At 40.8% G+C, this 26,886-nt stretch overlaps 1 protein-coding gene across 4 annotated transcripts in view; it reads left to right on the top strand.

Moving 5' to 3' along the window:
* LOC135919888 (alpha-protein kinase 1-like) overlaps positions 1-17,877 on the top strand; it is a 53,058-nt gene extending 35,181 nt beyond the window's left edge. For all 4 annotated transcript variants that reach the window (XM_065453885.1, XM_065453884.1, XM_070530928.1 and 1 more), the window contains 2 exons: positions 11,793-12,089; positions 16,554-17,877. In XM_065453885.1, coding sequence (XP_065309957.1) covers positions 11,793-12,089; positions 16,554-17,222 — 966 coding nt within the window. In that variant the 3' untranslated portion in view covers positions 17,223-17,877. The remainder of the gene's footprint in view (positions 1-11,792; positions 12,090-16,553) is intronic.
* The last annotated feature ends 9,009 nt before the right edge of the window (positions 17,878-26,886 follow it).

Below are 26,886 nucleotides of genomic sequence, written 5' to 3'. Positions count from 1 at the left end.
AGTGAAAACTCCACACGATGATAATTTCTCATAATAGCTGCACTTATGCTGTCGAAATGCCAATGAATAAAAGCTACCCACTTTAAAAGCCAAATTTGAATTGCACTTGATATTAGTTGAACACAATCGTCCAAACAATGCACACTTGGGAGCATGTGGCAATGTTTGAGACCGTTAACCCGATAAAAGTGCTGGCAAAAACTCGAAAAAGTGTTCAGGAAATGAAATTTTTTAATTGCTCATCTGGATAGAAATTTTTTAATAGATTTTAAATATATAGACGTGGAGTAGTAAAATTGCAATTTGATTATGAAAATACGAAATAACAAGAACCATGTACAGTGACTGGAAATTTCAGTTGACAGGAGTTCAGTTCCGTCGCAACCATTCGATGCTAAAGGAGAAATTTCTAGTCAAACATTTGTTGAGAAAGGCTTGCAAATACAAAAAGTCTCAAGTTTTTGAAGAGTGTCTAGAACGTTGTTTTTGTATGAGAGATCTCAAAACTAGGTATGAGGCAGTCCCACGCCATACTTCTTACCCCAGAAGCATATTACTTTTCGGACTTATTGCCAGTGTTGCTTTGACCTTTGCAGCAGACAACGCACCTTCTTGTTAGATGTTCTTTGCCTGCTGTAGACAGGATAAAGTCCACAAAGTGCTGTGCCATCAGATGAGTAAGGCCTGCTTCTGAAGGAAGTCCACGCCTGAGGGGGCAGGAACATCCAACTGGTAGCCACCATATTCAATATGTCTGCTGGAACAGAGTCGAACTCAACGAGACAAACTCAGCCTTGACACTTAAAAAAAAAAAAATTGTAACCAAGTAAGACTTGCCTACGGCACTCGGGGGTTAAAGGGGCCCTGAAATACTTTTTCAGCATAATAAGAAAATGTTGCTGTTCTGTTGACGAGGCTACTGCGAACATGTGAGCCAAATTTATTGCACTGCAGGCAGCAGGGAACTTACAGTCTCGTGTCAAAAACAACAAAAAACCGCTTTGTCTTTTCTTTGCAATGTCATGTAGCTACGTTGCAAAGCCAGGACCACCAGCAGTTCTTGGTTGGTGGTCCCACCTTAGGAAAACTGTTATTTTAAAAATGAAAAACTTCGATAAAATTTTTTTATATAACTATATTTTGGATGCCATATAGTGCAGGATAGAACTAGCCGCTTGCAATTTTATGCCTTCTGTAGAAACCGTGTCACTTCAAAACCACGTTTCTTTTTGTTGTTGTTGTTACAGAGATCAAGAAATTGTACTTTTTTTTAGAGCAAAGCTTTTAGGCGCCCGTTCCTGTGGCGAGTGTCGGCATCCCTTGTGATCGAGCGAATGTGTACAGCAAAGGATGAAAGAGCGAACGCAAAGCGCAGCAGGGGATGAAAGGCTGCAATAGTGAAGAGAGCGTGAGGAGGAAAGGGGAGGAGGAGGGTGCAGCAGAACCATGAGGCTGAAAGTGGAGGTGGAGGGTATGGCGAAGGCGTGAAAAGAATAGCCTAGTGTCATGCAAGATGGGCTCTATTGCGGTGATGTCTATGAGGTGGTACCAGAGTAGAGTGCGTCGTCTGATCACTGATGATGCCACCAATACCATATATGAAAGCAAAGCACCGCATGAGTGGAGGTCTGTCTGCAGCGGTTGCTGTGAATCGTGCCCACGTGTCACCCATGCAGTGCCTCTCCCATCATTTTTCTAGGGTGACCGTAAAGTGAGAAAAAAATGTATTGTGTTGGTATATATGTACTGTTTACTCATGAATAACCACAATAAAAAATGAAATAAATTTATAAGAATTAAAAATTTGATGCATTGTTATGCACATAGTTGAAAGCTTAGAAAATGCGCAAACAAAAATATTTCACAAGTGTCAAATGTTCCTGCTCTCACACTAATATTTACATCCGTAGCGTAATCGAACTGCATAGGTGAGCGCACTCAAGAAAACTGTATGGTTGTGTGCCCATCAAAAAAGCAAAATGTGCGACAAACTTCCGCTAATTTTTATCTTATTGCCAACCAGAGGCGATTAGTTTTCACAAGTCTCCAAGAAAAAAAGGAAAGGAAAAGGAAACGCATGCACGGCGGCATCCTTCCTATGCTCACCCTTGTGAGCACTAAACAAGCGAGAAACAGGTGGCCGCCCTTTGAGCGGTTAGTAACGAGATAGCCATAAGTTCTGCGAGCACAGGAAGCCGAAGCTGCCCGCGGAACAAAACCCAAACCGCCGCCTGCCCATGCGTGCATCAATGCGCGGGCGGTAGTACGTAGATGCACCGGAGCAAACTAGCTCTAAAACAAACCATGCAACGAAAACCAAGAGAGGGGGGCGCAAGAAAAAAATTGCATGTATTCCCACATAGTGGCAGCACATGCCAAGAAAGAAAAGGTTAGGACATTGGCATGCTTTTTAAGCGTACAGTAAATGTATGGCATCGACCATTTTGGACTTGTTTGCAGCGCCGTATATTTACGTCATTGACCCTGAAAGGGTTAATGACATTAAACATAATACAATAAAAAAAATTACTTCCTAGGGCGAAGAAAGGACACTTTCTCGCTGTTTCTTACAATAAACGTTCATTCCTCCTCCTCCTCCTTAGGCAGCAAACATTTAAGAAATGGCATGAAAATATTAATAGGCGGTAGTTTATGTAGTTTACTTCAGGAATGTCATTTTTGAACCCTTCTGCAAACTGTTTGAAGCCAAAGCATTCGATGCATTCGATGGCCAAGTGAGTTGTGATGGTTGTGAGAATGCACTACATTGGGAAAAAAAGAGTACTTTTTAAAAGAATGTGAAGAATATAGTGATTGTTTTTCGCTACAAATTCGTTTAGTGTTCTCAGAATGTGGAGACATTGCGAATGAGAGTACGCATTTGATGGCCAAGTGAGTTACGAGTAAGCACTACGCTTCGAGTGGCATTAAGCTTTAATGCCATTAAGCATGTCCGTGTGGCACCCCATGAATCACATAAAAATTTAAGACATTAGCTAGTTAATGTCATTTTCAGTGCCTGGGTGTCATGGGTGTAAAACTGCAAATTGCCCATAAAATGCAAACTGAGAAAAATCCATTCAAAGTTCTCAAAACATGCCAAAACACATGCAACTACCGGGTTAAAAAGCTAATTTTCTTCTTTGTTTGGAAATCCAAAAAGACAAAAAAATTAGAAAATGCATATTTCTGAAAAAAATTTTGATTTTAGCCCCACATTTCCCCTTCAGTAAATGAAAAATACGCGTCTGCTATGTCAAAAAGACAAAAAAGTTTCATTTTTGCAGTTCTGGTGTACACATGCCTGTTGCATTTAGCTGCATCTACTAAGTGCAGATCGCACCGACATGCTGTGTAGCATAGATACCGCGGCCATCATGGGGGGTGCTGCGACGAGTCCTCTTGTTGGCGAGACAATCGGATAGCTCCAGGTACAGGAGCGCCCGTCTCGTGTCAAGAGAGCGCTGCACATGCCTGAACTGGAAGTAGCGCCGTAGAGAGGAAAAGTAAATAAATAAAAACTTTTGGGCAGCCTTGCCCTACTGCCATCCCATCCCCCCTGTGTAGCTTCCAGTGCACGAACAGAGATGAAATAAGGGAGAAAGTTGGGCATTGGTGTGATGAGTACGGCAGACTCCTCTTAACTTGAAAGGTTCGAAAAGATTTTACCGCAGGAGATTAGTCATCTGTTAATAGTGCGGCCATTCTATGATTAATTAGAACAGTGTTTTAGGGCACCTCTAAAACAGCATAGATGCTGGAGCAGAAAATTAGACAATCCGAACCCGCCATGGTTTCTTAGTGGCTATGGTGTTGGGATGCTAAGCACGAGGTTGCAGGATTGAATCTTGGCCATGGCAGCTGCATTTCGATGGGGGTGAAATGTGAAAACAGGCGTGCACTTAGACTTGGTGCACATTAAAGAACCCCAGGTGGTCAAAATTTCAGGAGTCCCCCACTACGGCGTGCCTCATAATGAGATTGTGGTTCTGGTACATAAAACCCCATAATTTAATTTTTAGACAACCCCACAAAAGCTTTGGTGTCTTTACTGCTGCTCTCATTGAAAGATTATGTAACTGACTCAACTGATTGCACATCTTGTGTTGTTTGATTTGGGAAGTGCACAGAGCACTGTACACCAGTTTCGACAATACTTGCTGTCGAAGTTTTATTTTTTGGACTCCCCAACGTGCTAAAAATTGTGAAATCTCTACAAAAGTGTAGTCTTCATTTCATGTGGTGCCTGACATGGCTCATGGAGAAATTGAGATGGTAATGTTTAACTATTCATCATTAAACTGTTAATCAAATTTATCTACTTTCTATGGGTTGGTAAGGAAAGAGTGAAGTTAGAGTGAAGGTGGTGTGGTAATTTGACAAACTTGTACTGCGCATTGTGAAAGCGATGACTAAGTTTTGCTCATTTTCCCAGTACTAAGTACTGAAAACTAAATCCGCACATGTGGACATATGTCCAGTGTAAGAAACTTAGTGTTTACCTCTGCCTTTGCTCAAGCAGCAGTTCTTCTCTCACCTCTGAGGACAAGCAAATATCGTATTTTTCGTGCACAGTTGACTTACATTGATGCGACTCCGGTTAATTATTTTTTTTTTCCAGATAATTCGATCTTAACCGAAAGATCCGGCCCTGGCACCTATACGTTTCTGTTTTTTTCTCCATCTTTAATTTAGTCAATTTCTTTGGTCCCTTCACGGTCGAATTAATGGAAATCAACTCTATAAGACGCATTAAAAAATTTTTAGTGTGTTTTAGATATGCAGAAAACAATGTGCTGGTGTGACCAATAAGTACATCTTTTTTTGCCACCATGCATGGCAGCATTCTGAACGAAATTGACTCTCGTTTTAACAGTGAAGTGACCGTGGCAACAGATGTCGGCACCAAGGGCAGTATAGGCAGCACGGCAGCTGCAGTAAAGGCCGCCATCGTGGCCTTCATGATATAATAGGTACCTTTGTGATTGGGGATCACGTGTTCTGTTTTACTGTTATAGTTTAGCTACTGAAACAGTAATCATTGTACGTTGTGGCGCTCGACATCTGCCTCTTAAGGGGGGATGCTAGGCTGAAGGGTCAGCTTTTGAAGCGCTCAACTAATTTTTATTAAATTTTCAGGGGTAGTGGATCTTGTCATTAGAATATCTTCCGAATATCTACACCCTAGCGCAACGACAAAAAAAGTTATAACTGTGAAATTGAGCAATCTTGTGTGTCAACTTAGGAAAACTATCTTTTACAAAATAATGAACATATACAAATTATTTGTGATTAGATACCTTTTAGATGGTTTATAGTGTAGGATAAGGTCAGCTGCACGTCTTTTATGTCATTTCTATAAAAATGCCATCACTGTGAAAATGAAGTTAATTTTTTTCGCTGTCATTACATGTAAAAAATCTGCTAAATATTATATGTTGGAAAAATTTAGGCATCTGAAAAGTACTTTAGCTTGTTCCTCTCAAAATTCTAGTCTAGAAAAAAACGTTGGAAGCAGCATTTGGGGAAGCAGTTTGGAAATGATACTTTTCCTAATGCTTTTTCTTTTTCCAAAAAGTGCAAACTGAGAAAAATCAGTTCAAAAATTTCAGAGCATGGCATTTATTCTTGTGATCAGAAAAAATTAATCAAAGTGCCCTGCTGCATATGTCGGGCCCTCCTCTTCAACACGACGCTGCTCTGTGGCGATCGCTTCAAGGCGTCGTCTCTTTTTTTCAGCTTTAGAGCTATCCATCGCTCTTGCCCGCGCTTGTGAAATGGCTTGCTTCGTTGCTTCCTGAACGTGTTTATTCGTCTGTACTCCATGTTCAAGTTCTAGCTTGTCGAGAACTCTCTTGATGCCACGTGCTCCTTCATTGAATTCCAGCACAGCCAGGGCTGCTGCAGTCTCCACTGTTCTCAGTGATGCAAATTCTGTCTTTGGGCACCTTTTCCATACAAGAGCATTGAAGGACCCGTTTGCATTCTCTGTCTGCATCCTTGAACATCGTGCAATATGCTCTGGCTTACTAAGCCTGTTGTAGAGAGGCACCAGCTCTTTGGCAATGTCTCTGCTGAAAGCTGGACGACGGGATCTTGGCACTGATGGCTTGTCCGCTGCAACTACGGCTCTGTGCTGATTGTAGTGACACCAAAAGTCCTCACCAACTGGGCAAGCGTCATGTCGTGGGACTTCATCTGTTGAGTAGGAGTGAAAAAGTGTCGCAAATACTCCTCGTTGCATTCTTTTACATCTGGAACATTGTCTTTCAGGGCAGATACATAGTAAGCAGTGAGTTTTTTTACAACAATTTGTGTCAGCTTCCCCTTGCCTCCTAAACCTTTCGTCATTTTCTTTAGTTTCTCAACTCTAGCATAAAAAGCGCGAAAAACAAACTTCCTAACATGGGCATTCACTTTGCGTTTCGTTTCTTGCCCACTATGCGGCCACGTCTGGAAAAACAGCGTTCAGAGTTGCGTTCAACAGGAAATGCACACCACCAACTTGTGAAAAAAATTCATTTTCTTCCTTTCTACTGCTCAGATAACTACCAAAGCTGGTGAGAAGATTCTTTATTAAACAAGCAATTCAGAACAACTCAGAATAAAAAACAAGTTTTTTCACCGAAATCGGTATTTTAGCCCCGCATCCCCCCTTCAAGAAAGCACCTCTTGGTTATCATGATCATCAGTCGCCCGTGCGAGAAGTCTTGGCAGTGTAGCATTATTCACAGTGCTATGGGCTTATGGTCGCCATTTTGCTTTTGTATGCATGAGTTCAGGCGTGATATGATCGTTGTTCATGCGTTTGTCCCGAGCATGCCACACCGCAAATGCAGCTCCAACGAAGTGCTTTTAAGATGCTTACAGCATTGCTTAAAAGTTGTTCATAGGTTGGCGACAGTAGTACGTTGATGCTGCCTTTGATGGCTTCGAGTTAAATGCAATAAAAGTCTGTTTCCTGCACCTTAGAGGAACATTGGTTGAAGTTTTATTCTGCTAGAATTAGCTCGTAGAAATTTTGTTTTAGAAAATTTCGTGCCTTGAAATGGGTGAGTAGGACATTCTGTAATGAGTGTACAAGTGTGTGTACTTGGGTTTCACTATACTGACTGAGTTAGAATAGGTGTGTCTTATACAAAGGTGCATCAAATGTACCAATTCGTTCTTCGAACGTCATGGAAAGTAAGATGTGTATCTTATACAAAGGTGTGACTTACACACCGGAAACTGCGGTAATCAATCTCTGAGCCTTAATCTTAGTCACGTAGTCTTTGACGGTACCGCATTAAAACTTGTAAAGTTATTTCTAGCCTGGTTCCACCCTTCAGATCATTCTTGAGATCACTGCCTTAGATTTTATACTGATGTACAGATTGTTTTATTTATTTATTTATTTATTTATTTATTTATTTATTTATTTATTTATTTGACATACTGTCAATCCCTCATGGGATTATAACAGGAAGGGCAAGTACTTATGGTAGTATTTGCGAACAAAGAATATAAATATGTTATATAATCACGAGTGTGTTATTGCAAAGGTTTTGGCTTTGCTAAACAAAAGAATTAACTACTTCATTACAAATGCAATATCTTTCAGAGTGTCAATATCTTTCAGCAATAATAATATAATGTAATATAATTAATTAATTATAACAATAATTAGTTAATTAATTAATTATTCAGCAATAATGTCAGCTTTCAAGAAGAATCAGAGAATAAGAAACCAAACAAGAAAGAAAAAAGAAACCACCTGGAAAACACGTGATATAAAACACCTAATGAACATCACAAACAGGATGCAGTCATGCATATAATGCATTGTACAAAAAGAACACTCGTAGGTTAAATTGTTAGGCTATGATGATCGGTAACAAACCGGAGTGTGTAAATCAGAGCTGTAAGGCGAGGAGATGTTTTTCCAGTGAATTAGCAAATGTATCTAATGAGGAACTGTTACTAATGGATTCACTCAGTTTATTCCATTCTCTTATCGCTAAAGGAAAGAATGAATTCTTAAAGCAATCGGTATGAAAAGAATACTCATTGAGTGTTTGTGTGTGTTTATGTCGCGTTGGCCGTGTTTCATTTCTGGAGATGTATCTCGAGGTATCAATATTAAGCTTGTTGTGTAGGCGCTGGTACGCAAGTTTGGAACAGGCTAGTACAGCTCGGTTTTGTACTGTTAGGATTCCGACTTTAAGTAGTTCGGTGGGCGAGTCTGTTAATTTATGTTTATTGTATATATACCGTAGAGCTTTCCTTTGTACACCTAGTTTTTTAATTAGTTGTTTAGTGTATGAGAACCAGATAACATTTGCGTACTCAAGGACTGACCTGACGAAAGTTTTGTAAGCCAGAAGTTTCGTATCGGGTGGTGCTAGTCGGAGGTGCCTTCCAAGAAAGAAAAGGTGTTTCATTGCAGTCGCTGTAACATTGTTTATATGGGAGTTCCATCTGAAGTCAAGTATTAACGTTAATCCAAGGTACTTGTGCTCATGAACTCGTATTAGTGGCATGTCGTTAATGGTATACCTAAAGCTCGAGTTAGATTTTTTTCTGGTGATTGGAAGAACAGCAGATTTCTTAGTATTGATGGTCATCTGCCAGTACCAGTTAGATACAGCTTTCAAGTCGTCGTTTAATGTTATGTGGTCATCATGCGAGTTAATATTTTGATGAAGAATGCAGTCGTCTGCAAATAGCTTAATGTTTCCTGTGATTTTTGCGGGTAAGTCATTAATAAAAATTAGAAATAAAAGGGGAGCTAGGACACTTCCTTAGGGGACTCCCGATGTTACCCGGGCTCTCAGGGAAATCTGTCCGTTCACTTCCACAAACTGGGTACGGTTAGTAAGATAGTCACAAATCCAGTCAATTATGGGACATGTACCTAATGCAATCTCAAGTTTCCTCATGAGCTTTTTGTGTGATACCCGATCAAATGCCTTTGATAAATCGAGTAGGATGAGGTCTGTTTGTCTGTGTTGGTCGATATTAAATGATATGTCATGGGTTAGTTCCAGTAGTTGAGTGATTGCAGGAAGGCCTTTGCGAAAGCTATGTTGATATGGTGATACGATATTCTCCTTTTCTAAGAAAACGGTTATATGTTTTAGTATGATGTGTTCCAGAAGTTTGCACACGGTACTTGTAAGCGAAATCGGCCGGAAGTTGGACGGGTCGTCTTTGCAGCCTGATTTATGTATTGCGACGTTTGCAGATTTCCAATCTTGTGGAAGAACAGATGATGATAATGATTTGTTAAATATTATACAAGGTACCTCGTCGTCCATTCTGCGTATCGTTTCAAGAAAGCGTTGGGTATTTTATCCGGGCCTGGCCCTTTTTTCGTGACCAGGTTTAGGAGGAGGTTCAGTACTCCGGCCTCAGTGACAGTAAGGTGGCTTAGTCTGCTATTAACGGTGATGTCAATTTGAGGTAGTTTCCCATCGTCAGTTGTGAAGATAGAAGAAAAATAGTTATTTAGGGAATTAACACTTTCTTTGTTAGTTTCGGGCTACACTTGGTAATCACTTGATACCTTAGGTTTAAGGTAGTTCCAGAATTTGCTCGGTGAATTTCTTAGGAATTCTTGAAGTGTGTTGGAGTAAAAGTTTGACTTTGCTGTCTTTATGTTAGATTTAATGTCTTGGATAGCTAAAGTAAGATTACTTCGAGATGAAGGATTAGGTGCTATTTTCATTGATTTTTTCAGACGCTTGACTTTACGTTTGGCATGAATGATGTCACGTGAGATCCAGGGATTGTGCTTCCTCATTTTTTTAACTTTAGAAGGTACATACTTGGAAACACAATGAAACATTATTTTTTTTAAACTGCCACAATGTTTCGATGTTTGTGGTGGGATGTATTGAAAGTGCTTCAAAGGCGGTAAATTCGTTAGATAAGCAGTCAATAATACTCGTATCGTCTGCTCTACTGAAGTCCGGGTAAGTGATGCGTGGTTCGGAAGAAAATATAGTATTCTGATCAGGTACAGCGCATAAAGTAACCTTATGATCAGATATGCCATTAATGAATTCAAGATAAGTTAGCTCTAACGGGAAATGATGGCTAAAAAAAAATAAATCAGATGTGTTGGAAACAGTTCCTTGGACACGTGTGGGCTCTGTTTCGATTTGGCTGAGATTCAATGAAAGCATGAGTTCAAAAAACATACCAGCACTTGGTGAGTGGTGTTCAAATGTTTGCCAGTTCACATCAGGCAGGTTAAAATCCCCTAAAAGTATTAGTCTGGCCCCCAAAATAGGAGGGACTACAATAAATACAGCCGACGACAATATTGCATGTAGAAAATGTTAGTTTACAAATAATTCCTTCCACTCCTGTGACATCAGGTAACATGATATAAGGAATCAATAAGGCAACGCCACCACCGCGTGGTAATTCGTCCTTTTTGTTGGTTTTGGTAGTTTTGTTAATCGGTTTTAATGGAGTCATAATCTGCTTAGCTGACTACGCAGCCTAAGAGCCATATGATACAAACAAAAATTTTTTTAGAGCTCTCAGTTACATACTTGCAGCTTTCTAATGCAGTTTTCTAATGCTTGAAAAGCAACGAAAAAAATTCCTCATCAGTTTTAGGTTGATACTGATGTAAAACCATGGTGACCTCATCTGCAGCTAATAAAAAAAAACTTTAGCACTCTGGAAATTCTTAGTGGGCATGCATCCAAATATAGCATCGACTAAGGGTCAGGAGCCCTAAAGGCCCACAAGGATTTCCATATGCAATTTGTCATTGGTGCTGGAGCCTTCACAGAAGCCGCTTAAATCTGCAGAAATTTGCACAGAGACCATTAGAAACATTAAGAAGGCACTCTGCCAGCTGCTGCAGCCCTGCCTGCTCTGCTAAGGTTCATTGTAACTTTAGTGATTAATTATGCTCCTAAGAATTTTATGAGCCACACTGTAGGACTCTGACCAGCATCTACACAGGGTCTACAGAGTTCCTACAAAATGCTTACTGTCTGTGGTGGTCATTGAATATCACCCACACACAAAACTCGGGGCAGACCCTTAGTGTATGTGAGTTCTTAACAGCTGATGTTGCCACATGCACAAGTGCCAAACTGATTGATTTAGTGGAAAAAGGACAAGCTTACACTACAAGTGTGAAGTGTGCTAACACTGCAGTGGCGTGACTGAAGTAATGATAACCCTTCTGTAGCACAGAAACAGGATTACATAAAGAACATATATTGAAGCAGAGTTGTGGTGGCAACTTTGCTGTCATGAAGTACTGCTTGATCATACCTCATGTTAATGAACATCTTTCATTTGAGTAAACAACTGTAAAATTGTGACAGCAGGATCCCCATCTGTTAACTTTTACACAGATGATCTTTTACTTGAACAAAGAATTTCTTGAGACTCAATTGAAGTGGAGTTTTACTGTGTTAGTGACATCCATGTCGTGGAGCATACAGAATGATTCAGGAAAAAGCTAGTTTTAGGAAAGGCAGGCTTTTGCTTTTATGTGCTTAAATCACAGTAAAACATACTTTGAAGGTGGGTTGCTTATGTGTTCATTGTGTTAACATAAGTTCTAGTGCATTCGCTGGAGTGCAGTAATGGCCTGTATGATGGATTTTTCAGAACTCAATTTTAATAGCTCATGTCACAGCTGCTCTTGTCACGTTTACCGCCAGATTTTATGTGCAATTTTCGCTGTGTTGTATTGCTGGTCTCTTTTGGCCACAAAATGGCCATAGGTGGAAATAATGCAAATTGTAACTTGTTCAGTGCTGTTTTATTTATTTCAGGGCACAAAGACAATTCTCAAACAGCTTGGCTATACACAGGAGACATCAAAAGGCTACATTTTTCCACTGCATTCATTTGGGCCACCCTTGAATGTGATCAAGAGCCTTTCATTGGAACTGGCCCTGGCTGCTGCGGAGCTGTCAGTCTTTTACAACAACCACCATCCCCACCCAGAGTATATACGTAACATTATGTGTCCTGGCGGGTCCCTTCTGCCTTCGGCTTCAACCACTGAGCGCAGAGAGTTCAACGTTATGGACCTTCTTGCAGAAGTTGGAAATTCGGCCAACCTGAGGGTACGCCTTTGCCTGTTGCTATGTCATTGGTGACAATGAATATATATAAAGCCATGTAGTTAAGTCAGTGAGCACCTCCTGTTCTTTTTCTACAGTGCACAAATATGTGTTTGTGTGTGTGTGTGTGTGTGTGTGTGTGTGTGTGTGTGTGTGTGTGTGTGTGTGTGCGCGCGCGCGCGCGCGCTTATACAGGGTGTCCCAGCTAACTTTAGCCAGAGTTTAAAAATATGCAAATGTCACGTAGTTGGACAGAACAAAGATAATGTTGCTTGCCGTCGCTTGAAGATACTCAAGCTATATTTTTCGTTCTGCCTAAATAGATAATTAGTCTTGATTAATTAATCAACAACTCAAATATTATAATTAGATCAAAAGTGTCATTGAGAAAGTTGTAGAGTGAGATGAAAAACTCCCGATATGGCTTTCTGTTGCTCAATACCTGCTACATAAAAGTGTTCTGAGCGTGAAAGAAGCCCACAAATGCACGCAAAATTGCCGCGCATTTGCGTTGCAGCTGTTTTTGGGCCAACTGTGGCTACAAAAGTAATTATTCTAGGAAGCTGGTGCCATCGAATAGTACAGCAATTGCACCAAAATGCAATAACGATTTCCACTTGTCTGTGGCACATATACCAAAGGAAATTCGTGGATCAGTGAGACTAATTTTTGTCATGGAAAAGGTTAAGAATACATGCTATAAAGTTGTGGAAGAATGCTTACGTAAGCAATGCAAGTATGTGGTAAAAATAAAGTGACAGTGTTGAGTTTCAGCATTTAAAATGCCAAAATAAGGTTGCAATCAGTGTCAGGAGTACATTAATGAGTGTTTTGGCTGTCAGAATAATTGCCATCACTATTACAAGAGGTTTGATTACTATGTTATTTAGTTCTTTCATGGGAAAACTTTTGTGTGCTGTACAGGGGTCTACTGACGCATTTCTTTTACAGGACGTTATCGTAAGTATTCCCTGTAAAAAAATACTGATTTTATTAAGTAACATTTGCAAAAGTTCTCTGGTTGGAAATATTTTTTCCACTGCCCAACAGATGATACTGAAGAACAAGGAAAAAAAGATTGCCATATTACACCAGAAACAGGATAACACTTGGCTTTCTATTGCTTTGAAAGCAAGAAAAAAATTCTTAAAAAGCAGTCCTTTCATTTCCATCATACTGCCTGGAGTAGGGTACTGTGCCAAGTGGCATTGCACAGCATTGACAAAAGTATTGTGTTTCTCTCTTCTGCTACCTTTATGCTGCAGTGCTGGCACATATCTACAACAAAACAGGCTTTGTTGCAAGTTTCAAATTAATGACACTTTATTTTACAAAAGAATTGTTTAAATCTTTTGCACACTTTCTGTAGCTGCAACTCGCAAAAAACAATCAAGCAGACACCATCGCTGAGGTCAACTCGCAGCATGGGAAATGGTGTAGATACACCATTGGCATTTTTTCAGATTTTACAGTGTTTGTATAAGATGGCAACACATTCCTGCGCTGGGAATGCATTGCTATTGTCACTGTAAAATGAAGGTGATTTCCAATCACCCAATGATTTCCTGTTACCCATCTTGTTTCAGCAGACTATCATATGTCTGCTAATTTCCCAGTCTCATTGCACCACCTAATCCTTTGCTGACCTCAGCTACATTATTCTTCCCTTGGCACTGGTTGTATTACTTTGATGGACCACCGGTTGTTCCACTCTCGCATTACGTCACATGCGCTTCCTCTTTATCTCAGCTAGAATGGCGCCTACCTGTGTTTGCTCTCTTGCTCTCATCCTGTTTCTCAATGTCATGCCATTCATTTTGTGTTCCACTGTGTGTGTTCCTTGGTATGTTCTCAAGCTTCATTGTTATTCTACAAGTTTGGGCTGCATAGGTTAGCACTGGCAGAATACATTGATAATATACTTTTTGAAGATATTTCAAACCTGCCATTCATGACTTGGAGAATGTCTGCCATATGCATAGCTGCCAATTTTCCTGAATATTCTTATAAAGCTTACAAAATTGGGTTTGTTCTATGATGTCATGAATGTTCTGTGAAGTTTTATGAAAAAATAAATTCTGATTGCAAAAATGCTCTAAAGCTCTCAAGATGGGGTGGCACTACAGAAATTCTGCAGCTACCTTAATTCTACACAAGAAAAGTAGGAAAATACCTATAGAGAAAAGGGTCAGACAAGGAGACACAATCTTTCCAATGCTATTCACTGCGTGTTTAGAAGTATCCAAGCAATTAAACTGGGAAGGCTTTAGGAGTAAGGATCGACGGCGAATATCTTCGCAATCTTTGGTTTGCAGATGACATTGTTCTGTTCTGTAGCACTGGAGACGGGTTGCAGCAAATGATTGAGGACCTTAACAGAGAGTGTAAGAGTGGGATTGAAAATTAACATTAACAGCAGCAGCAAGGGAACAAGAGTTCAGGATCGTCAGTCAGCCTCTAGAGTCTCTGAAGGAGTATGTATACCTAGGTCAATTAATCACAGGGAACCCTGACCATGAGAAGGAAATTCACAGAATAAAAATGGGTTGGAGTGCATATGGCAGACATTGTCAGCTCCTGACAGGAAGCTATTATCATTGCAAAGGAAGGTGTACAATCGGTACACTTTACCGGTGCTGACGTATGAGGCAGAAACTTGGAGGTTGACAAAAGAAGCTTGAGAACAAGTTAAGGACCTTGCAAAGAGCAATGGAACAAAGAATGCAAGGCATAACGTTAGAAGACAGAAAGGGAGCCAATCGGATCAGAGAGCAAACGGGTATAGCCAATATTCAAATTGACTTTAAGAGAGAAAAGCGGAGCTGGGCAGGTCATGTAATGCGCAGGTTAGATAACCGGTGGACGATTAGGGTTACAGAATGGGTGCCAAGAGAAGGGAAGTGCAGACGAGAACGGCAGAGGACTAGGTGAAGCTATGAAATTGGGAAATTCACGGGCACTAGTTGGAATCAGTTGGCGCAGGACAGGGGTAATTGGAGATCGCAGGGAGAGGCCTTCATCCTGCAGTGGACATAAAATAGGAAAATAGGCTGATGATGATGAAGAGATAGCAATAAAATGCATGCAAAAGAAATTGTGATGGTACCTGGGCCGCTATTTTGTAGCGATGCCTTATGCCTTATTCTATGCTATTCTTATCATCCACCAAACACGGCCGCCTGATCCCGTTGATAATGTGGGCAGACCGTCGCTCTGACCACTGGCCATGCGCGAAAAGCCTGAAAAAGCATAGAATGGGAAAAGGCATCGCTACAAAATACCGGCCCTGTACTCCCCTCTTGAGGCAGCACAAAGCACCCTATCAACCAGGAAGTACATGGTTCAAGCAAATTTATTCCGAAAAGTTCCTTAAGCAGGTGAAATCGGCAACAGCAATGTCACTGAAGAAGTCGCTGCAATCTAAAATATTGGCAGTTCCACACAAAGGACTAAAAGCATTGAAAGTGATAGCAAGGTTTAGTGTAGTGCTGAACCTCCTCAGATGGTGTCGAACAATACATGTGGGCGACATGTTTGTGTGACGCAGCATGCGGGGGAACTGCTGCTGTACAGCAGAAACAGCCCTAGCAGCAACCAGATGCCACGGATTGCTGGCATGACAAGTGCAGTCAGTGGCGTTGCACCTTGCAGACCAAAGGAAGACTGTCGGCTCTTGTACCTCAAAGTATACTGTCCGTCCCACTCAACCCACTTTTTGTGCACAGCCGCTCAGCCGTAACGCTAGTGTTTGTGCACACAACACTCATGTTGGCAGCAGAAGGCGGAATGCTGCCCTGCCTCTGCCGCAGAGCCGATTGAGTGGAATATGATAGTGCATCTGCTTGGATTTGTTGTTTTTGCAGCCAAACATACTCTGTGTGTGTCTTGTATAACATACCATGCGTGTACCTTGCATGTGTCGTCGATACCATGACAGCATGCTAGTGGTGGCGACACGGATGTGCCTGAAGTGTCCTTATAACTGCTATCGCAATGAAACACTGGGTTGCTTGTAAGTATCTGCTGTTGTGAGTTTACTGCATCGTGTGTGCTGTGTTTAAAGGTAAGCAATCATTAATAAAGTGCATATGTGTCTCACAAATGGTGTGTGCTTAGGGCAGCTTTAAAAAAAGAAATGCATCCAATTTTAAAGTTTTTTGTTTATATATGGAGATCATACAGAGGCATTGGTTATATTTGTGTAGACTTTTCAATTACCTTATTAATGACGTGGATATGATTCATTGTTGAATATCTCTTTCTCAAGCCAGCCTGATTTCTGGGCTGATTGAAGTAGTGTTGCCCCAACTGAATTAGAAAAATTGATGTGCCCTAAAATTGTGAGTGGGCAACCTTTTGAAGTGGATAAAGATGCAGAATTGTGCAGTATTTTTATCAAATCACCCCAGAATTCATTTTTGTTTCAATGGTACTTAATGTGGCACTGTTCTGCTTATGTGCCTGCAGGACCTGACTCAAGCACCCATTCCTGCACAGAACCTGATGAGCCCATCACCACACAAAGGCCGTGGCAGGCCCCCTGCAGTGACGCGGGCATCAGAGGTGGTGGCTAACTGTGCTGCAGCATGCAACTGCCATGCCTACTATGACAGCTACAATGCCCAGCCGCAGCAGTTGCCGGCACACCAGCAACCACTGCACCTGCAGACTCCTGGCCATCTTCAGCCAGCCCACCAGCAGCAGCAGGAGCTGCAGCGACACCAGCAAGAGATTCAGCGACACCAGCAGGAGCTACAGCAACAGGAAATGCAGCAGCAGCAGCAGCAGCAGCAGCAGCAACAACAGCAACAGCAGCAGCAGCAACAGCAACAGCAGCAGCAACAACAACAACAACAGCAGCAGCAGCAACAACAGCAGCAGCAGCAGCAGCAGCAACAGCAGCAACAGCAGCAGCAGCAGCAGCAGGCAGACCAGCAGGCCCAACAGCAATCGCAGCAACAGCAGCAGCCACAGCAACAGGCACAACAGCAGCAAGCACCTCAGCAGCCTCAGCAAGACATTCAGCAACAACAACAACAACAGCAGCAGCAGCAGCAGCAGCAACAACAGCAGCAACAGCAGCAGCAACAACAGCAGCAACAACCTCCCCCACCACCACGGGAGTCCCAGCCATGAGGGGATGCAAGGAAGGTGCCATTGATTTATGCACCTCCTTTTATTTCTTTTCTTCAGTTTTACTGTTTCTAGCGGGGGGCAAGTTGTCTCTAATCATTGTCTATCTCGGAAAACATATTTAGAATTTTTTTTATTCTTCTAGTGAAGGCATGCTAGATGCTAAATGCTGTCAAAAGGTAAAGCATTGAGGACCTTGCCTTCATGCTAATAAAAGTTTAGGTTTACAATCTGCTTGTTATTTTTCTAAGGGGTTGATTGCTGCAACTTTTGCTTTTCCTTGGAGGATTATCTTTTTTTTGGATACCTTCTGTTAACGGTAACAAACGGCATTCGTTTTCTACACTGAGATTGCTACAACGAATTTACTTTCTTCTTTTATATGTTGTGTTTTCTGAGATTGATACTTTCCTTTTTTTTTACATTTTATTTTTACTAATTGGGGGTGCCGGTTCATAATCATTCACTAAGCCAGGGCCTGACATATCCTTTGTTTTTTCTGTTGGAAGATACCTTTATGGCAGGCCTAAACAAAACTGACTTGTATGGTCCATTGTTTGAATGTTATTTCATTTGCAAGTAAAGCAAGCTACTTAAGGCCACTTTGTCCCTATTCTGCTATCCAGCAGTCTAGCATTAATGGAAGTTGTTTATCTAGCATGCATGTATCTGAGTTTGAGACATTGAATGTACATAGCACTGTAGTTGCTACTCCAAGCAATACTTAGCTGTGTTTCATTTTGTCATGCTTTAACTGTGTTTCCTTCTTTCATGGTGGAAGAGTTGATTCTTTGGTGCATCTGCTATTCAGTACATGTGTGACCTTAAAGCAGAAAAATGTGTGTGGATAGTGAGATGTTCAAAGTTTTCGGACTGAAATTACTTGTTCCGTGATTACTTCAGAAATATTGTAGTAAAAGAGGGGGAAGTCTGTGAACACTCCTTTTTCTGTCACAGTGGCTTCATTGTAACCATTTAGTATTGCTGATTGGTTGTGTAAAAGTCTTCTTGTCTGGTGAATGGTGTGAACATTGCTTCAGCATAAATCAAAATAGTAGTTCCTACAGGAAACAACCATTCATTTGGTTTTCAGTTGTATTAGTGCCTGTGTGAAGAGTTAATTGCTAAAAGGGCCCACTGTTATAGTGGCTGGTTATTACATTCAACCTCCTAGTTACTGTGCTTTCTTTTATGCTTTTTTTTTTTTGTGGCTGTATCAGTGAACCTTTCTGGTTTCATCTTGCAAAGATAAATTCAGAATGTGCAACTATATTCACACCGTGAAGCCTGAATGGCTGGTTTATCTGCTCCTGTGTGCTGACCATTGCAGCCTAGCTTTTGGAAGTAGTGTACTGTTAAAGCAGCAGACACTGTTTTGGTGAAATAGAAAAGCCTTGCTTGCTCTTTGCGCCTACATTTACCATGCAGCTGCACGTTTTGTTGTCAAGAATATTGTATAGTGTGGTTCTGCAAGAGAGCTTGCAAGGCAACTGCTCTATTAGTACTAGGCAGTTTGCTTCTTTACAAATGCTGTGCCTTTATTGGCAAGCAAGGGAAAGTAAACGAAATTGGCTAATTCTGGAAGTCATAATAAAGTAAAAGTAAGCATTGAGTTTGCCCTTCCTAGAAGCCAAAAGGCCACTGAACAGAATATTCTGGCATTGGAAGGACCCTAGACATGCTTGGGAAAGAATACAGGAATGATGGTTACATCGGCCCAGAATGGTTAGTGGCTGTAAAAAGAATTCAAACACAGTTGGAGAAATAACTGTTCCTTGAGGTGCACTTGGTGTTGAATGGACACTCCTGCTTAGCAGCCATGCAGCTAAATACATGTTACTTACAGAATTGAGCATTATGTATTATGAGTTTTATGTCATGCCTTTCTTGGTTAAAGGTCTGTTCTCTTGCTTTTCTTACTTTGGTCATGTAATGCAATGCTTGATGTGTGATACATGTCTTCTTGTCCGTTTGCGTAAAGATCCAAAATCAAAAAGCATGTAATGTGTTTTCTCCATGTCTGTCCCCACATATTGAGTTTTTTTCACAAGTGCTAAGGTAGTGTTTCATACATGAGGAGTTCATTATTTGTCCTAGTTTTTTCTTGTACACAATTCTTTCTTCTGTTTCTAAATGTAAAAGCTTAATGTTTTAGTGTATCATATGTGCATGCAGCTTTTTGTGTTGTGGTCTTGGCATGTTTGTTGCTTATAGTGTTACAGTGCATATACAATTTTTAGTGCTCACTTCACTTACATGTCTCATGCTTGTACATTCCATCTGTGACCTTTTTGTCTTTGTGCACTGAAAGTTTCAAATTCGTTAAAAAGAAACAGTCTGCACTACACTATGATGGGCTGTGACATGCCAGGTCATCTGGTTGATGTAATATGACATCTGAAGAGGTTTTTATATATGTATGTATGTGTACTGGGAACAGCAGTTAAAAGCTAAGAAATGGTAGAAAATGTTGGTTCGTTCATTAGAGACGACCACCACTACAGCCGCTTTTGCAAGGCTCTTGAAATCTGAGGCATGTACCTCTTACAGCCAGGGCGATTCTTTGGGCTGTACAGAATGTTGGGCAGTAATTGAAGGAGGAAAAGTTGGTGTGAAATAGTGATTAGCAGTGCAGGAATAGACCAATGGAATGGAAAATTCCAGGCAGTGCAATTGCAGTAGCTCAAAAAAAAGTGGAGGCTAAGAAATGGGCAGAACAGTACCTGTCCAGAGGACATAAATATTGTAGGCGGTTCTTGCAGCTCGGGGTGGGGTAAGGGGGGGGGTGGGTGGGGGGGTGGTGGGGGGGGGGGGGTTGAGAGCAGGCTCAAGTGACTGGACTCATCAAGTCACAAAACTGATTGTGAGCTTGAGACTGCTGTTCACAGTAATTGAGTTAAGGAGATGAAAGAGTAAGTGGAGTGTGGTTTTCTGCCTTCCTCTTTCAGTCACAGTAATCTGATCATACATTATGCTTTCATCAGGGCCCACAGCTAAAGTTAATTTGATTCTCGACTTTTACTGAGTACTACACTGCAGTTTTCACAGATTGCAGTGCGACATTGTACAGGTCACTTTAACATATCTTCATGAGCATTGGCATATTGAATAATATTATTACAAAACTATCATGTTACTGGTCTCAGCACTGAGGCAACCTTGCTGTTTACATGTGGCTGTGAGCATTGTATTCTTGACTGTACAGGAAACCTCCATTACAGTGAAGCGATCAGGAAATGAAAAATATTATTCTGACAGCAGTGGAGAAGCTATGATATACAGTTAAATCTCAATATAACGAACTTCAATATAACGAAATTCTCGATATAACGAGGTATTTAACGTTTCATAACATCTTGTGCATAGAACACCATGCATTTAGAACCTAAATTTAACAAAGTGTGTTTGTATGCCATTTCAATATACTAACATTTCGCTTCCGTGCAAAGGAATGCCATAACAATAAATGCAAACTTCCGTGGACGCAGATTGTCAAATGGTTGAATTACAAGCGGTTGCTTGCAAACGCACCTCACAAATCATGCCCAACTCGACAAGAGCGATCGCCGAAGTGGAGCCGCATCATGTTCATGTTTCGTCTAAATTCCAAGTGCGATAAGATCCTATCGCGCCCCGCACATTTTGTGCTTTAGGTGTGAATGAAAGTGTACGAGGGTGAAACAAGAAAGATGGGGGTTTCTTGAGTGCCGCCTTCCTGTGTGAGCAAAGGGCTAAGAGAGGGAGGGGAGCGAGTTCACGGTAACCCAATCAAGAGCGCGCGAGGAGGCATAGTGGAGGTTAAGTTGCCGCCCGTCTCAATTTCTGGCGCATATCTGTCTCGACTGTGGCTGCGTATGGCTGTAAATATGGCTGTAAGGCGGCTGAGCACATACGCAGTGGCGCACCCTGCTTTGGAGGTAATCTGCCGCGTGTATACAAAGAGTGGGCATGCCGAGACAGCGTGGCACCATGCAAGCTGTCTTCCAGCGCGTTTAGTATTGGAGGTTGCGTAATCACGAGTTTCGGGGAACCTTGGGAGCGAGAGGTGGTCATCTCAGTGCGGTGACTTCGCTTAATTCTTACCGCCAATGTGAAGATACTGTGGACTTGGCATGACGCTGTATCATTCATCGCCGACTCCCAAAGTCATCAAAATGAATTGTTTTCTCATTCAAATTTGCTTTTTTTGGTTTCCCTATAATTAGGAAAGTTCTGCGGCCCCTTTCTGTGCAAGAAAAATCGATTGGCGACTGTACTTATTTGCATAAAAGGTCGAATTTCAATACAACGAAATTTCAATATAAGGAATCAAATTGACGATTTTACCTACTTCATTATATCGAGGTTTAACTGTACGTACGATAGCCTTGTGGGATGCACACTCCTACGTAATGTGAGCACTTGGAAGATGCACAGCATTGAAGTGTTAGAATACTTGCTTGCTCTGACTTTCTCTTTGACCATGGCATACTTTCTGTTCACAAGTTAAGCAGTTTTTGTCATGCTTGAGGCAAAATAAAGAAGGTAACAAGGTAACTTGTGACACAAGCTGTGCTTACGAGAGAAGTTTCCTGTGAATGCCTTATTGCTTCTAGAAGTTTTGGGGGGCTGGGGAGGTGCAGCCGGTATGGGTGAAGGTGAAACATATGCAGAAAGGGCCATTAACTTGTTTTAATATGGCTAATTTTGTATGTTTTTAACTGTCCTGGCAGTGCTGCTGTTTGCTGTCGTTTAGCTGTCTGTTCTTGGTTATTGCATGATCAGGTACTTGGGCCAAAGAAGCTGACGTAGCATTGCGCTTTGGTCATCGATTTTTTGTTTACCTTTCTTAAGTGAAACAAGGGAGAGCAAAAGACCACTTTGTGTTTATCTGTGTGTAGGGCTTATGTTTATTGCTTGCACACCTTTTGTACCTAGTGTAATCTGTTGCCACTGTACACTGTGTATCAGTAAGAGAGGGAAAACTTATTTCCTGTTTATGTGGCCTTCAGAGATGCACTTCTTGCTATGTGCACCATGGTTCTTGTGAGGAAAAATCTTCCTTATGGTACTTCTCAAATTTAAGTGCAAGAATGAGGAGTATTACAGATGTCCAATGTAAACCTGGTCTTTTCTTTCATATTGGTGATGGATTTCTATTAAATAATGTGGCCTAAAGGGCATACAAACAGGACAAACTGAATAAAATGGTAATATAAATTTAATTTCTTCACTGTAATGAAGGGTTACTGTACAATAAAGAATGGCCTTTATTAACAGCCTAGCATTCAGCATAGTGACACAACTTGGGACAGCATTAGAGCACAACTGTGCTGTTCAAATAAAAATAGGAAGTAATGCCCTTCGTGTCACTTGCATAAAATGTATTTAAAGGTACTCAGTGCTATAACAATTTTACTTTTGTATCATGGGTAACTGAGTGGCAAAAGCATTGATAATGCTGCTTGTACTGAAATGGATTGTGAAAGACTGTTGAACACCTGATCATGGTTGCCTTTATATATTGAGTGGCCGTTTGCTGCTTTTGTGTACTAGTTAAGAGCGATATGCGCAACAAAAACTTGCGTAAAGAAATTCTACAGTAATCTGGCTTGGATGTTATCCATGCCTCTCTGCATGCAGTATTCGTTTGCATAATATGAAAGCCACTTGCTCTCAGCTTCTTATTTTTCTGGATCATGAAAATATATCAAGTTATTTATAATGTTGATAGCTTAATGTCAGTGATTTTACTGGCTTTTTAAGACCACGCTGAAAAAAAGTGGTGCTTTGTGTAAGCTGCATTTTCGGAATCTGGGGTTTTAGAACTATTGCGGGGGTGCTGGGATGTGGAAAGTGTTGCAGTGCACAACTTTTGGGGCTAAGCTTTAAATGCTTGAGTGTGTTGCTTGTTGTTAAGCAAAAAGGCAATCTTTGACCTTGGTGGTGCCTCCTGGCGCTAGCACTCATTGATTATGCTGTAAGAGGTTTCTTTGTGTGTATGTGTGTGTGTGTGCACGTGTGTGTGTGCAAGTGTGTGTGTATGTGTGTGTGTGTGTGTTAATTACTGTGCTGTAAGCAAGCAATATCATTGTGCTCTCTGTAATGGCTCAGTAAACTTCTGTATTACTTTTGTGGCCAAGTAACTTAGAAGCGTTTGTTTTATTCCACTTGAGCTTATATTGCTCTGTTTAAATACAGGCATTGCAAGGTAACAGTTCCAGCCTGAACGAAACACGAGTGCTTTTTTTTGTTTTACTGCAGTTGAAATTTAGCAGTGTGTATGACTTTGATGTTCTTTGCTGAATATTGCAGTAGTAAGTCATAGTATAATATCAGCTAAGAAGCTTCTGTTAAATTTCGCTTGAAGTATGGAGAATGACTATGGTGAGGCTATTGTGGTGGGATTACTGTTTGCTGTAAGCTTGCCTGTGCTTGCCCATTTACCATTGATGCCTGCAGGAATGATTTCTCATGTGGCGCAATTTTTGTTGCTAAACTTGCTACTGCTCCTTTCAGACGTACTGTGTCACGCACTAGTTTTGTGTGTATGTTTACTTTAGTTTTTTATTGTCTATGGTGCACGGAAACTCATTTGTCTGTCATATTCATATAAAGAGCAAGTGTGACTTGAAGATGTTGCTTTTGTAAAAGTTGCAAAGTGTTAATGCACTCTGCCTATGCTACCGTAATCTCTGTGCTATTGGTATTGCCATGAAATTGTCTGATAAGCAAAGCATATGCAGTATACCTGTTGTTCAGATTGTGGCTGTCTTATTCTTTTGCGGTTCACCTCTGTAAAACTCTACCACATGCTGCTGGATGGGGCTCAGAGGTGCACTTCCTGCATATTGTATTCTTCTTCATTTGAAGCTGCCACATGCGCCCCTTTAAAGGTTTTGCAAAAGTTTACTCTTTGCGTGTATAGGTACACTAAAGGCCTTCTGGGTGTAGTCGAATTTGCAAGCAAACAACAGGTGTTATTGCTTTGCTTGGAACAAAGGCACTCTCTGTAGAGGGTGTTATAGTCATCTTTATACTCATTGCTTCATGGCTATTGCACAGTGTGCAAATATCCGTGAGAAGCACATGCCAAGTTCTGTCCTGTTATAGTCACTGCAAGGGCTTGTCAATGCAGTATGGTCCTTTATTTTTTTTCCCCCCCAAATGGTGTAATCAGCACTTGCTCCTCTATCTTCACTATGCTGTTTTCTTCTTCCTCCCACATAGTGCATGCTAGAGTTGAGCTGCATGTGGCTGGTGGAGCCTTCTAGTCTACTGAAAAAGCAGCTTTCTTACTTCTTTCACATTAAACATTTATGCTGGTTAAATCTGGACTTTCTGACCTAAAACTGTGTAATCTTTATTGTAAAAGCAAGTGTACTGTGATAGCGACGTGAACAATTGGCACATTTTAGACGATTGCATTTTTTTTTTTTTATGTCGAGATCTCAAAAACGTTTTCCTTTGATTTCTAGTCGTATTGCCTTTTTTTTTTCTTCAACTTCATATAAGTGGTACCGTCACATTGGATATAGTTGCAGAGAAATTTGTTGGCTCCTCAATGAGTACAGATTGTGTATAGCAGCTTTCTCGCATAAACTGCTTAGAACTTGTTTTTGAATATCTGTTTGACTAGGTGATTAATATTCATAACTGAAGCGATTAAAGAGCTGAGCATGTAGCAAAGGAAGCTTATCTTAAGGTAGAGTTGCAACTAAGTAGTTGCAACTTTTTGATACCTTCAGTGCTGCACATAGTTTGTCTCCACTGTTGTGCTAGCTCTTGTAACTGCATTAAATGATGTGCGCATCTTTTGCACTTCCTTCTTCCCTTCCTCGAGCTTTGCTCTGCTCATGCCTTTCAATCTGTCAAAAAATATCAGTTGTGAATAGCTCTGGCAATAAAAAGGCCTGCATAGTTTGTTTTTGTGGTGACTTGAAAATTTTGGTGCAGTTAAGCTCGGTAATTTACAGCTTGACTTGCTTCCATTATGCTGAAGTACAAGATCTCATGGTGAAGATAATGTTGAGTCTTTTTTTTAAAGTGGTATGTTTCCTAGTATGTTTAGACTGGATTATTGTGCAACACCAACAGTAGTATTCTTGCCCTTTCCATTCACTGTGATGGAATGAGGAGGACGTATTGCCTGTATGCAAGAATTTACAAAACTTAGAGTTCATAGTTTTGCACATTGCGTTTTTGAATTGTCATTAAGTTTTGTGATACGTTTCTGTTTATCTTTCTCTTGGTTTTATTTTTTGTCATGGGTGCATCATGCACATGTAAAAGGGATGGTATCTTTTTTTTTTTTTCATTTTCCTGTAGCAAGCTAGGATTATAGGTAGATTGTAGGTCTTGCAAGTGGTTGTTGATCACACAGTAATGTAATTAGCCTACTTTTTTTGCTTCTTGTTTTGCTTGAATGCATGAAAACCGTGATATTTTACTTTTTTCCCTTGCATTGCATATGCAATGGTGACAGCTTAGTAAACATTTGTTTTGAGCTACATTGTGCCAAACCGTTTCATTTGCATTTGCTTTTGCTTCTGGTATTATAGCAGTAAACAATAAAGGGTGTTCGTGCTGAAATAAATGTCTCCTTTTTCTTTAGCACTGCTGAACTGACAATAATAGACTTTTTTATGTTAAATAATTGTTAGTGAAATGTGAAAGGTACGTTGGAAAAAGTGCAATTTTCCAATTCTCCTCTGGGACGGATGTGCAGATTAATTCTAAGATGATGCCCTTCTGCTAATTCTGCCAGAGCAATTTGGAAGAGGAAACACCAGCTTCACCAGCATTAAAAGGGGTTATCTAAGGGAGGGATTACACACTATATACATATCTATGAGCAAGGTCAAAAGTTTACAGCATGCAAGATCAGCTAAAATATTTTTTGAGCTTGGGCACGCATGCTTGGTTCAAATGTGCTACGTGTAGTGTATGCAAACGGCGTGTTCAATGGCTGCAATCTAAAACTGGGCTGATAATAGACTTGTTCGTGGAACCCCACCCCGTAAACTTTTGAGCTTGCCTGTACACATGCCCGCCCACGTGCAAACACAAATGCACGTATATTGGGTGTTTCAGGGATGACTGTTCTAGTTAGAAAAATTCAAGCCAACAATAGCGTTTCCTAAACAAAATTCACAAGAGGGGCAAAGAAAACTTATTGATGTATCACTTGTAGCATGATTAACTATGCCTAAGATTTGTTAATTAATTTTTGAATTTTAAATGTTAGGCCATCAATGTTAATTGCACGTATGTAGGCAATTTTGAACTATTTAAGACAGATAAATAACCTTAATTTCACCAAAACCGAGCCCATTGGGAGCATGCGTTGATACTGTCCTGCAACGGCCTAAGCGCCAAGTTTATCCACTCGAAGATATCGTTGCTGGCAGCCTGCGCTTTGTTCGTGCTGGGGTATTCTCTGCCAAATTTTGTGATGTTAAATTCTGCAATGGCGGTGCCTAGATCAAAACAGACAGGGACACATGATCAAAATCGTGGACACAGAATGGAGGAAGAGGTCAAGGAAGTTGGTAACCAGGTACGGGGTAATTGATAGTGTAAATAGACAGCCAAGAACAATCAGAAAGAAAGAGAGAAACACACTAAATCGAATAAAAAGAATGGAAACAAAAAAAACAACCATGGAGATTTACAAGAATGGTGAGAA

Source organism: Dermacentor albipictus, chromosome 1 (assembly GCF_038994185.2).
Source record: "Dermacentor albipictus isolate Rhodes 1998 colony chromosome 1, USDA_Dalb.pri_finalv2, whole genome shotgun sequence".
NCBI classification, from domain to species: domain Eukaryota; kingdom Metazoa; phylum Arthropoda; class Arachnida; order Ixodida; family Ixodidae; genus Dermacentor; species Dermacentor albipictus.
The sequence above is the reverse complement of the archived record's forward strand: the minus strand, read 5'-3'. Positions and strand labels throughout refer to the sequence as shown.